Below are 14,283 nucleotides of genomic sequence, written 5' to 3' on the forward strand. Positions count from 1 at the left end.
GCTTTCTTTATCTTTTCAAAAGAAAAGACCTAGTAAAAATGAAAATTCCAGAAATATTTGTTTTTTAGAATGAGATCAGTTTAAATTTTCCAGTGCATCACAAAACACTTCAAAAAAATTTTTTTAAATCACTAAACTGAACATACCATGTTTAAGAAAATACATGAGAACAACCTGGATTTAGGGGGTTTAGATCAAGTCTTTGAAGTATCTTAAACCTCCTTGAAACATAAAAGACTGTTTATAACTAACAGTTGCTTTGTAGAAGCAATGTTGATGAGATGTTTTAAAATTTTCTTGTAAAATTTTTATTAGAATATGTGGGTAGGGAAAAGGGAGCATCTGTATTGCAAGATGACTTCATAAAATTGATTTATTTAATCTCAGAAATGGGGAACAGGATGCTTACTGAGGAAGAGATTTATCAGTGGCTTGTATACAGGAAGCAAATGAAAATATGAAAAGCTAGATCAACATTAGTGGGCCTAATAATTTCTGAATATTAGTATAAGACAAGTGACACAGCATCTTTAATAGATTTTTATGGGTCTAGATATATTAATAAAACCCAATATCGGTGCATCCAACTTTGAGAGGAAACTATGAGACAATTGAACATATTAAATCTACTGATATATGTTTTTCTGCTAAGTTTTGCTTTTGAAGCATTTAGATCTACGAAGGAAACTTATTTGGAAATAAAGTCTGTGTTAGTATTTGGAGTTACTGACAGGGAAGGTCGTTTTTTCTAAGAGAACCATTTCACTGTCTTGCTGCATTATGTAAATTATTTAACATTTTCTTTGCAACTGATTCGCTTTTAGTTATGTGCTTTTGTAACAGTGATTATTTTGGTCAAGAGTAGGGGAAGAAATAGAGGGAGACTCAACAAAGATATAACCTTCTAAAATGTTGATTTCTCATTTCTCAGCTCTGACTTAGTCTGTTGGTCATTTATTTTGCTAATTACATCTTCTAGGAAAATGTGAATAGAAATTTGTACCACTGCTGAATCCCAAATTAATTTTTAAAAATGTTATATTAGTTTTCATTAGTAAGCTAATTAATAAAGAAGAGACTTCAAAATGTCATTTTATTTATATTCTTAACATATTATATTAACATATGATAAATAAGTATACTTATTGTATACTAATGTATATGAACAGTATTTATTTTTTCTTGTTCTCAGCACAAATACATGATAGACTTTTCAGAGTTGGTGAGGTGACTCTCCTCTCCTGCCTTTTCATCCTCATTCTCTCCAGATTCATTATTCAGAGTAGCAACTTATATTCTCTAATATTTTGTTCAAATAGCTAAACAATATCCCTTATGATATAATGAATATATTTTGATCTATTTTCACTTTAGATTTCTAAGCCTTTATTACTAGTGAATTACACTCCTAGATTTCTTAACATTTTGAAAATTTTATATTTAAATTAGTGGGTGATTTGAGAAAAGTTGTGTTTTGAGAAGGAAAGGTTTTTACATTTGTTTTATTTTGTTTTTGTTTGTTTTTTTGATGTTCAACACTGTACTCCCGACAAATTGGATATATATTCATGCTTATCTATATATATAAAACCCTAAACGACCAGTTGACCGCTTGACCGGTTGGCCGTTTGACCAGTTGCTAAGATGCACACTGACCACGAGGGGGCAGATGCTCAATGCAGGAGCTGACCCCTGGTGGTCAGTACACTCCCACAGTGGGAGCACCACTCAGCTGACCGACGGGCGCCAGACACTGGGCTCACTGCTGGCGACTGCAGCTGTGGCAGCGTGAGCCTCTCCTGCCTCAGCAGCAGCGCCACAGAGTGGTGGTGGAGGCAGGTGCCTCGGGGCTGGGGCCAGGATGAGCAGGAGCCATGCGGCGCCCGCCCGGGCTCGGGCTCCTCCCCGGTCAGTGCCCCTTCTCGCACTACTTCATCCATTGGCAGTCCGACATCCCCCGAGGGGTCCCGGATCTCGAGAGGGAGCAGGCCAGGCTGAGGGACCCCAGCAGTGCAAGAATCTGTGCACGAGGCCTCTAGTGTTGTATAAAGTGAATTACAATTAATCTTATCATAAGAATGCATGTATACTTCTTTTAAGAAATCAGTATTTTTAAATAAATATATTAAGTAAAAAAGGCAAGCTTCAAAAATGCATTTGGTATAATGTCACTTTTCTCAAAAATATATACACATAGGGTTTTCAAAAGATCTACATCAAGGTAGTATTAAGACTGTGAATGGTACCAACGGCATATTTCACAGACCTAGAACGAACTCTCCAAAAATTCATCTGGAATAAAAAAAGACCCCGAATAGCTGCAGCGATTCTGAGAAAGAAGAAAGTAGGTGGGATCTCAATACCAGATATCAAGCTGTATTACAAAGCCACTGTTCTCAAAACTGCCTGGTACTGGCACAAGAACAGACATATAGATCAATGGAATAGAATAGAGAGCCCAGAAATCAGCCCCAACCAATACGCTCAATTAATATTTGACAAAGGAGGCAAGAACATACAATGGAGTCAAGACAGTCTCTTCAATAAATGGTGCTGGGAAAATTGGACAGATACATGCAAGAAAATGAAACTAGACCACCAACTTACACCATACACAAAAATAAACTCAAAATGGATAAAGGACTTAAATATACGACCGGAAACCATAAAAATACTAGAAGAATCCAAAGGCAACAAAATCTCAGACCTATGCCGAAGCAATTTCTTCACCGATACAGATCCTAGGGCATTGGAAACTAAAGAGAAAATAAACAAATGGGACTACATCAAAATAAAAAGTTTCTGCACAGCAAAAGAAACCATCAACAAAACAACAAGAAAGCCCACTACATGGGAGAACATATTTGCCAACATTATATCTGATAAGGGCCTAATCTCCAAAATTTATAGGGAACTCATACAACTTAACAAAAGGAAGATAAACAATCCAATCAAAAAATGGGCAAAGGATCTAAATAGACACCTTTCAAAAGAGGACATTCAGAAAGCCAAGAGACATATGAAAACATGCTCAAAGTCACTAATCATCCGAGAGATGCAAATCAAAACAACAATGAGGTACCATCTCACACCTGTCAGACTGGCTATCATCAACAAATCAACAAACGACAAGTGCTGGAGAGGATGTGGAGAAAAAGGAACACTTGTGCACTGCTGGTGGGAATGCAGACTGGTGCAGCCACTATGGAAGACAGTATGGAGTTTCCTCAAAAAACAAAACATGGAACTCCCATTTGACCCTGTGATCCCACTTCTAGGAATATATCCCAAGAAACCAGAAACACCAATCAGAAAGGATCTATGCACCCCTATGTTCATAGCAGCACAATTCACCATAGCTAAGATTTGGAAACAGCCTAAGTGCCCATCAGTAGATGAATGGATTAGAAAACTGTGGTACATCTACACGATGGAATACTATGCTGCTGTAAAAAAGAAGGAACTCTTACCATTTGCAACAGCATGGATGGAACTGGAGAGCATTATGCTAAGTGAAATAAGCCAGTCAATGAAGGAAAAATACCACATGATCTCACTCATTCATGGATAATAAAGAACATCATAAACTTACGAACAAAAATAGATACAGAGGTAGAGCTGCCTCAAACAGACTGTCAAACTGCAGTGGGAAGGCCGAGGAGGGTAGGGGGGCAGAAATTGGGGGTAAGAAATCAACCGAAGGTCTTATATGCATGCATATAAGCATAACCAATGGACATAAGACCCTGGGGGGTAGGGGAGGCCAGGGGATTGTGAAGGGTGGCGGAAAAAAGGAGACATATGTAATACCCTTTGTAATACTTTAAGCAATAAAAAAAAAAAATCATGTAATTCTTACTCAGGTTGGCATATCTGGTAAATAAACATATCACCTATGAATGTTCTATTTAACTTAATTCCTCTGAAATATAATAGTTTGAAAAAGAACTCTCAGACATCTATCGTGAATGGACTACATGATGTGGGATGTTAATTATTTCACATATTGTTTCCCTGAAAAAAAACCTTACAAAGATATAGTTCTTCTTTTATTCTCTTCAAGAATCTTCTGCTCATGCTATTTCCTACCGGTAATCTTTATAAGCCATTGTGAGGAGACAAAAAAAAAAAAAAAAGCCTTACTCTAATCAGTTACCTTTTAAAACTTTTCAACTTTGTTGCTGTTTTCAAAAAGCTTACTGAAATGCTGTTTTTAAGTCAACTAAGGTTTTATAAAAGTGCAGTAACTGCTGTGTGCTAAAAGACTCCTCTTCTTTCTGTGGCAGTTCTAACTTCCCAGCAAAGAAGTTACTACTCTTACTCCACTACCCCATTATCATTGTTTGTTATTTGAAAACCACTTAGTCTTAGTATGTAATTAAAGAATCTCCATACCTTAAATTTTTCTTAGACAATGTATTCATTTTTACTTTAAAAAAAATTATAAACAATATGAAATTATAAAATGAACATTTTTCTTCTACTTGGTTGGCTGCCAGGAAGCTCAGAGATCAATTTCTAACCTACCTTTAATAACTGTTCAGACTTTTGCACACATTTTGAGGGAACTTTATATTGGCTTCATCTTACTATTTGAAAACTATTTTTCTTGCTAAGCTCTTTCTTTATATCTTTTTAAAAGATATATTAGACCATTCTACAATCACATAGCATTAGATTTTTTTTTTAAACCAGAAAGTTTTCTATTTTAGGTAAAAAATAAAGGCAAACCATAATTGTATTGAAAAAACACAACAAACTAAATAAAATTAGAAGCAGAATAGAATAACGGTTAAGAATATAAACCCTGGAGGAAGATGGCCACCTGGCATTTAAAACTCAGCTCTGCTTCTTGGTAGCTGTATGACATGAGGCATGTTACCTATCCTTGATGAACCTTAGCTTCCTTACCTATTCAATAAGCACAATAATAAGTTAACCTAAAGTTGTTGTGAAGATCAAATGAAAATGCACATAAATTATTTAGCATAGTGCTTTAGCACAGTAAATACTCAATGAATGTTAATTATTTCTATAATTTAACTGATAGTCTTACAATTTAATGGACTATCTATGAATAATATGAACATAACTGTGTCACTGTCCCCTAGTACCCTTTGAAAGCTATCAAAATCAATGTCAGAAAAGAATGCTCTAAGGATATAATTTCTTAATTCTATTTTGAATTTATATGTGCTATTTATTATACTGCAATTATTTGTGGAAGGTTGAAGATTATTGAGGCAAAATATTAGTTTGAAACACAATAACTTGAATATGAAAATTTAGTTTTTACATCTTTCCTTTTTGGTCAATGTTTAAAGACTACACTAGCATATCTAGCCACCAAAATGAGAGAAATGATTTGTTTTTCCTCTTTTGGTGTATAAAAATAGTTGTACAACTTAAAAGTCAAAGAAAAAACCCCCCATATTAATAATAAGTAATTTATGATGGATAAAACTTAAGTTCCCTACATAGATAGCAGAATGCCAGAAGATACCATTGTGGTATTTTAGAGAATAGGAAAATAAGATTAGTAATTAGATCAAAAGTTCTCAAAGTGTAGTCAGAATACCTGGAAGGTTTCAGAGATACTTTTTTAGGGGAAAGAAGGTAGTGCACAAAAGCCTATTTTTATAAAAATACTAAACTGTTATTTGTCTTTCTTACTCTCATTCTTTCATGAAAGTTCCATAAGTTTTACAAAGATTATATGTGTTATATCACAACAGGATGAGTACAGAAGCAGATATGAGAATATCGCTATCTTCTATTAAGCCAGAAATTAAAGAAATTTGCAAAGGTGTTGAACAAAAACAAAAAAGCAAGCTGCTCTTATTCATTTTTGTGTTACAAAAATTATTTTTCACAAAAATTTTACTTGTTAACAGGTAATGAAATTTATTGTTATTTTTAATGAATAGATACAATTTTAAAACATTCCCATATAATAAATATCAATATATCCCACAAAAGTAAAAGCTCTTTAAGAGTTCTCAATAAATTTGAAGAATATTAAGTTTTGAGGTTAAGAAGTTGAAGAACTGCACTAGATTTTTTAAAAAATGTTTCTATTGATTTTTATTTTTTTTATTTAGTTTAATCCTCACCTGAGGATATTTTTCCATTGATTTTTTAGAGAGAGTGGAAGAGAGAGGGAAAGACAGAGAACTACAGATGTGAGAGAAGCACATCAACTGGTTGCCTCCTACACACGCCCTGCCTAGGGCCCGGGTCTAGGAGGAGCCTGCAACCAAGGTACAAGCCCTTGACCGGAATCGAACCCAGAACCCTTTGGTCCCTAGGCCGATGCTCTCTCTATCCACTGAGCCAAACCGGCCAGGGCACAACTAGATTTTTGAATTTAAAAAAAGAGAGAAAAAAATAACAAATCCATTCAAATATATCAGATTTCAAAATCATAAAAGATAAAATTGTCCTTCAAATGCTAGAAAAAAGTAAAATAATAATTTAAAGATCAGAAAAATTCAGTTTAGAATATTTTTCAGAAAAATAATCTTATGTATAAAGAAATATAAAGGTGCATAAAAACCTATGACTGAAAGGATTAAAAAAAAATACTACAAAATTTTGAGAGATGACATGTCTTAATGGTGAGACAATAGAGGTTCTCCTCTTTTGTAATTTTCTGCATATTCTTAACTAAGCCTTTATTATTTGTATAAATAACAATGTTTTTAAACATTATATTGAGGTTATGAAATAAACTGCATTTAAATAGCGAGGCTAGATCAAATCTTTTTGAACAATATATAGCTGAGAGCCAAACATCCCTTAGAAAACATTATTGATATGCTAATAATATTAAACACCCTCTGAGTGTTACTTAGTAATATGGAACTCTAAAAGGGGTTTTAAATTGCTTTCAACTTGGCAAATTCTGACCCAATATTAACATCATTGTATTAGCTTATACAGTCTTTGGTTGATGAATAATTGTCATAAATGGAATATTTAAATTCAGTATTTTTACATATTATGAGATGTCATGATAGCGAATGATCATGGAATCTACAAATTTATAGTTATAATTAAAATAGTAACAGTAACAAATAAAAGTTATTTTTTTAAATTCACACTTACCTACTATACTCTTTTCTGGAGCTGGTGGTACAATATAACCGACATGTAAATACTTGCTTGCTAACTTGCTATGCAAACCAAGAAAGTCACTAAATCTTCTTTTAACTGAAAATTCATTCTTACTGAACATGGAAAGAGAAGTCTACAAGTGAAAAAGAGGTATTTCAAATTCTAAATACTGAGCAATTATTCAGAAGTCAATGTCATATATAACTGTGAACATGCATGTGTATACATCCACTGGTATACTTTATAAAAGAATCCAGAGTAGCTAATTTGGCATACAAATTGCTAACAAACGAAAAAAACCTAAATCATAGGTGTTTTTTATAGAATCTTAAGGGAACAGAAAATATTTGCTTTATTCACCTCATTGACTCTACTTATATTTATGCTAATAATTCTTAAATCTTTAACCTTACCTAGATCTCCTCTGAGCTTCAGTCCAACATATTGGAACGCTCAAGGAACACCTCCACTTAAATCTCACTGCCACCTCAAATTCACCATATTTTCCCCTCCTGGAACTTGTTTACTATTATACCTTAGTGTTTGGAAAATAGCCTGACCCTATGGTGTTTAATAAATATCTGTTCAATGAATTAACAAATCTCACCCCTGTCCACACAGTGTTCCTCCACTTGTGCTGTCTTTTCTCCAGGATCCCTCCCTCATGCCTTACATCCAAGCCCTATAGATTCTACCTCCTACACAACTCAAGAAGCCTTTTATTTCACTCACCCCCAGAACCAATTCCTTATGTAAAGTGTTACTTCTCATAGCTAGGGTTCCTACAGACCATCTCTCTTCTTTTTAAGACTTAATGACCTACAATCCTTTTTAAAATTGCAATGGCACCCTAGCTGGTTTGTCTCAGTGGATAGAGCATCAGCCTGTGCACTGAAGGGTCCCGGGTTCCATTCCAATCAAGGGCACATGCCCTAGTTGTGGGCTGGATCCCCAGGTAGGGGGTGTGCAGGAGGCAGCGATCAATGATTCTCTCTCATCACTGATGTTCCTATCTCTCTTCCTCTCTGAAGTCAATCAAAATATATTTTAAAAAAAAATTGCAATGGTCTCTTAATTAGAAATCCTGACCTCTGCTTTGACACTCCCAATTCATACTGAGTCTCAGAGTTCTTTCTAAATCAAAAATCTAATTGTGCTATACTCTTATTTCAATCTCTTCAATGGCTCTCCATTATCCTCAGGATGAAGTTCAAATTCCTTAAGGTGGCTGTTTATAATATAAGGAGGCTTATTGCTACACAATTCAATCAGGTACCACTTCTTGCAGATCCTAGAAGATACAATGCTTTCTTGACTTCTGGCTTTTATACAAGCAAATTCCTTTGCCTGGAACATGCTATTCTCATTTCTTCCTCCTATCTTTGTCTAATTAGGTCCCTTCCTGCATATTTTCAAAGAATACTCTACCAAACCACTCACAACTCAATGTAACAACCTATTTGCAATCTTTACTGGATGGTCACCTTGGTAAAAAAAAAAGGGATCACTTACACCTTAATCACCCTTGTACTATACTTAGAGGACTATTATTTTTTAAAGAAGCAAAAGACTCACCTTTGTTGTTACTCTATATGCCATGTAAGCATTCATGCCATCACCTGTAAGAAAAGTCAAATAATACTATTAAGAAAACATGAACTTAAGCACACACACACAAATGTAACTAAATGTGTGAGACAATGTGATTAACTTGACTGTGCTAATTTCATAATGTATATATACATTAAATCATCATCATCCTAAATATATACTATTTTTATTTGTTAATTAGACCTCAATGAAGCTAAGAAAAAATAAATACATAAAAATAAGAAGCAAAAGTCCCCCAAAGCTTAAAAATAAAAGTACCATTTAACACTGTAACAATGTATTTATTAACCAAGCTAATTTTCAAAAAAGAAGCAAGTAAAAAAATATAATAAATACTGACTCACCAACTTTCTCTGGATCTGATACACCAATTTCTATATCAAAAATATCTCCATTTGCTTCTTCTTCAATCTAGAAAAGATTTTTTTTTGGTGTTAAAGATTCCAATTTATATTATTGTCATAACACTAATCACTATAATTTTTATCATCTTTTACTAAGGTCACTGTCACACCAATCAATTTAAAAAGCCATTCAGAGTTGGTTTGGCTCAGAGGATAGAGCGTCGGCCTGTAGCCTGAAGGGTCCCGGATTTGATTCCAGTCAAGGGCACATGCCCGGGTTGGGGGCTCAATCCCCGAAGGGGGCATGCAGGAGGCAGCCAGTCAATGATTCTCTCTCAGCATTGATGTTTCTATCTCCCTCTCCCTCTTCTTTCCTTTCTGAAATCAATTAAAAAAAAAAAATTTAAATTAAAAAGCCATTCAGCACTCCATTTGTAAAAAATAAAAGCTTTCGTATTTCCTGACTATGTAAAAACACATACACACAAAGAAATAGAAAAAGGATCATTTGGAAAAGTAAAACAAAATCTTGTGTTCTTGTAACTCCTTACATGAAGAAAATCCATTTTAGTCTTCTGTAGGAATACTGCGGATTTTTTTTCTATATATCAAATCTTCAGACTCAGGTTATTAAATTTAGCTTCTTCATTATTTTTAATAGTAGCATTTTTCAGTTGTATCTATTCTTTAATAAGCAGCAAGTAGCCATTACTTTTGCCAGTAGATTATTAGATACTTAAAGAAATTATTATACTAATAAGCAACTTTAGCATCTGGTTTCTTTAATTACATAGTAAATACATGTTCTTAAAGCCAATGAAAGCACTATAAGCTCACTGAAAAAAACAGTAAGAAAAATGATAATACTATGAGACTACAGAAGTACTTTTAATTTAAAATAAAAAATCCTAATAGCAACTCTGCAGGAAAGTTTTATTATTCTCAAGCAGCACAGAAATTGTTAAATATTGCTAATTTTTAAAGCAATATTAAAGTCTAAAACCATCTAAAAGAAAAGTGAGTATTTTAACTATAATCTTTTTATTTCAAGGTTGTACTCTTATACAGTTTTAAAAGTTTCCGTATTTGAAATGTAGTACATATGAAGTATATAACTCCTAAGTGTACAGTTCAATAACTTTCACAAAGTAAACCTAGATCAAGAAACAAACAGTATCATTATACACCAATGGCCCTCTTATGCTTCCTCTCCAGTCAGAACCTATCCTCCAACCTGCCAACATAACTAATATTAACTGCATGCTTTTATCAAATAAAATTGCTCAAAATATCACTTTGTTGTAATTAAGTTTCAAAGCACTTTCATACATTATCTTATTTGATTAACACAGAACCTTGAGAGGCACAGATCATCACACAATCCCAAATGACAAACTCCTTGCCTTAAGAAGGAAAGTGGTTTTGCCCGGGTCGGTTAGAGCATTGTTCCATGCACCAAAAAGGTTGCAGGTTCAATTCCTGGTCAGGGCACAAACCCAGGTTGTGGGTTCAATCCCCAGTCGGTTGCATATGGAAGGCAACTGATGGATGTTTCTCTCTCACATTAATGTTTCTCTCTCTCTCTTCAAAAGATATCTTCAGGTGAGGATTAAAAAATAAAAAATAAGGAAAGTGATTTGCCCAAGTTACTGGATTAAAAAGCTAAGTCACTAGACTCTTTAGTCCAATGTTCTTTTCCCAAAATGTCTATACAGCTTTGATTAGAAATGACTAACAGGAGAGTGATGTTGGTTGGGGAACAAAAAACTTAATAGTTACATATTAATTTAGAATACAAAATCTTTCCATACCTCTTCCCTAGATCTATCAAAGATCACAGGAGCAGACATACTCTTTGATTCAATTCTGGGAGCAATGAGTGTAGTAGGGGTCACAGGTGTGACAGCAGGAGAAGGTTCAGAGGAGAGGATAGGTTCCCTTTCTGGACTGTCCAGAGAAACTTCTTCTGTGGCTTCTAGATACAAATTAAACAAGTCAGTTAAGGACACTGGTAACAAAACCCCAATAGTCTAGATAGCAGTTAATGAATTATGAAAAATCCTATATAATAAAAGGGTAATATGCAAATGGACTGAATGGCGGAACGACCGGTAGTTATGATGCACACTGACCACCAGGGGGCAGATGCTCAATGCAGGAGCTACCCCCTGGTGGTCAGTGCGCTCCCACAGGGGGAGTACCACTCAGCCAGAAGGCAGGCTCATGGCTGGGGAGCGTAGCGGTGCGGGGAGCCTCTCTCACCTCTGTGGCAGCGCTAAGAACCCCTTGGAGTATGTCCGACTGCCTGCTTAGGCCCGCTCCCTGGGCTGTCGGACATCCCCTGAGGAGGTCCCAAGAGGGTGCAGGCTGGTAAGGGGACACCCCCCCCCCACAGTGCACGAATGTTGGCACTGGGCCTCTAGTATTTTATACTTCCCACAAATAAATACCAAAATGTTATTTCTAAATAATTGTTATAATTTCATGAATCCTTCTTTAGTTGTCTATTAAAACTCTAAAACCAACAGTGACTTTGTTGATTTTAGGAAGAATTCCAGCAAAGTTAGCTTAAATATCTATACATAATCATCTAGTGGTAGGAATAAAGCTAGTAGGAAAGCAATTGATGTGGATAATTCCATCATCATTTGTGTTTAGATTTGTAATATATCTTATACTTGTGGTAACTTACCTTCCAAAGTCTTTTATTCAGACTAACACTGATTATTTTATATATACATAAACACAAACTTTATGGCAGGAAGCTGCCCAGAAATATCCCAACTGGGATTAAAAATTTGTTACAGAAAATTCTTTACAGATAGTAATCTAAAGCAATTAACTGCTAAAGATTACTGGATATTAGAATACATAAATATGACACAAAGCAAACAGGTGTTTAGATTTTAATTTAAAATGTCCATTCACTTAAAAAATCTGAAATTAAATGTATTTAAAGCCAAATCAACAAATTACCTATAAGCTATGTAACATTGTGCTAGATGCAATGGAGAAACGCAAAGAAATGTAAAATATCATACCTGCCCTCAGGGAGTTTATAATCTAGTTGGGAAAATAAAACATAAGCATGTGGAATGTTAAATAATAATAAAAGACAAGTAATAAAAGTGAACAATAAAAAAAGAATGTTACAAGACATTTAATTGCTATATGAATTATAGACAAAGACTAAAATCTGAGCTGAGATGGGAGACAATACTTTAGGGTATGGAAAATCAGGAACAGTTTACAAAACTGAGCAGAGAAGATTTGGATGGGTAGTGCTCCATGAAAATGAATAGCATAAGTAAAAAGCAAAGCCATAAAAATGAAAATTACAATTAGTGGCCAGGACTGCAAGGAAAATAAGATCAGACCACTTGTTTCTAATTGTAGGTTCTTAAATTCCTAGAGGTTTGTGAAGGTAATAATGGCAATCTGTGAGCCACTTTAATTTGAACACCTCAAAAAGCATACTAGAAATAAGGTAAATGTGTTAATATTTAAATGTAAACAATTGCATTTTATCAATCTACTCTTACTGGTTATCTCATGTTGATGAAATCTTTATTTAGCACTGCTCTCTTTATTTTTTATATTAAAAATAAAAATAATAATAATCAAAATCCTTCAAACTATGGTAACCAGAGGAAGAAAATAGACTATAGATGTTGAATACACTATAGATGACCCTAACATAACAAATTAAAATCTTACATGCAACAAGGCTGTTAAGATTGCTAATATTTATTCTTTTTTTTTTTTTAAAAATGAAACTAATAAGTAGTAAATATAAGAAAGAAAGGAAGCAATATCAAAGGTAGGAGGTGTAAGAGCTTTAATCTACAAACAAGTAAAACAACAAGCAGCAAACAAAACAAAATAAAAAAAATCAAAAAATCAAAATTCTCTGAAGGAGGTACTGTTACCAGCAACAAACCCATAGACAAAAAACTGTGAAAGACATTGTAACTTTATTAAGATATCAGTGCAGGTAATTCAAAGTCATTTTAACTTTTCAATCATATTTTACTTCACTGATAAATCAGGTTTTTGTATTCTTTGTACAGACTCTGATAAGCTGTTTCATAAACAAAATAAAAACTAAATATGATCTAAGTAACTAATATGGAGGGGGAAAATAGAAATAAATAGATACAAACCTAGGTTTAGCATGCTAATACATAGTCTACCTTAAATTCCTTCATGAATTTTTTTTAATCAAAAGTAAAGTAACATGCTATATGTTCATGAAGTTTAATTTAATTTAAAACAGACCTAAAGGTTCCAGAAGATGCCCCATAGGTACTAAGTATAAAGATTAACTTTTCTTTGGAAGAGATACTTTGAGGACAACTACAAATGTCAGCTAAGTAACAGTTTAAACATATGATAGACACCAGAGAATTTTTAAACAAAGGAATACTCATTAAACTTACAATTGGTATTATTTGATTAAAAAAAAAATAAGTGAAATAAGCTAAGTATCCTGGCAGAAACAAGTTCTAAAAGTCTAAGACAATTCCAATATGCACACCCTCACTTACTCCTCTAGGACAGTTTCCTAAAGTATGCTCAGTGAAGTACATTGCAGGATGTAACAAATGGTGGAGAGGGGCTCTGAAGCCAACCTTATTTGGTGAGCACTCTCTAAGTTAATAATAGCAACATACACATTTGAACTTTTTCTGATACCACTTCTAACATAACTAATATTTGAAATGCTACATAAAATGCATCAGCGTACATACCAATATAATCTAATCCCCTTATGGTTTAAAAATCAAAATGGCTAAATCACTACAGCAATATCTATATTCTCTCCTCTGATATAGGGGAAATAAATTAAGTACATGGTCTTATTACTGGACAATAGTTTCACCATTCTGGTAACATTGCTACTCTCTATTATGGTTTCCTAGAACCAGACTCCTCCATAGAAGGGGGAATGAATGATATATCTACTTAAAGTCTTCTTAAATAAGATGCAAGTGTAGTATTAACTCATTCATATAAAAATGATCAGATTATGACATGCAGCTGAGTTTAAGAAAAAAGATAAAGCACAAAAAGTGTTTGCAAATAACAAAGGAAACATAACTATGTTTAGTGTTTAGTCCCTGTTTCTCTTTTCTTTGAAAACAAACATAGGCATTGACCATATTTGTATCACAAAATTTAGTATTAGAGGCCTGGTGCACAAAATTCGTGC

The 14,283-nt window shown here is 34.0% G+C and overlaps 1 protein-coding gene across 2 annotated transcripts in view; it reads right to left on the minus strand.

The window, feature by feature from the left end:
- Positions 1 to 14,283, minus strand: part of SNX2 (sorting nexin 2) — a 59,173-nt gene that overhangs the window by 25,115 nt on the left and 19,775 nt on the right. For both annotated transcript variants that reach the window (XM_005857121.2, XM_005857120.2), the window contains exons 4-7: positions 10,883 to 11,046; positions 9,072 to 9,138; positions 8,692 to 8,735; positions 7,108 to 7,249 (exon numbers count right to left, since the gene is read on the minus strand). In XM_005857121.2, the coding sequence (XP_005857183.2) occupies positions 7,108 to 7,249; positions 8,692 to 8,735; positions 9,072 to 9,138; positions 10,883 to 11,046 (417 nt within the window). The remainder of the gene's footprint in view (positions 1 to 7,107; positions 7,250 to 8,691; positions 8,736 to 9,071; positions 9,139 to 10,882; positions 11,047 to 14,283) is intronic.

The sequence above is a fragment of the Myotis brandtii genome, unplaced genomic scaffold (genome assembly GCF_000412655.1).
Source record: "Myotis brandtii unplaced genomic scaffold, ASM41265v1 scaffold1076, whole genome shotgun sequence".
Lineage (NCBI taxonomy): Eukaryota > Metazoa > Chordata > Mammalia > Chiroptera > Vespertilionidae > Myotis > Myotis brandtii.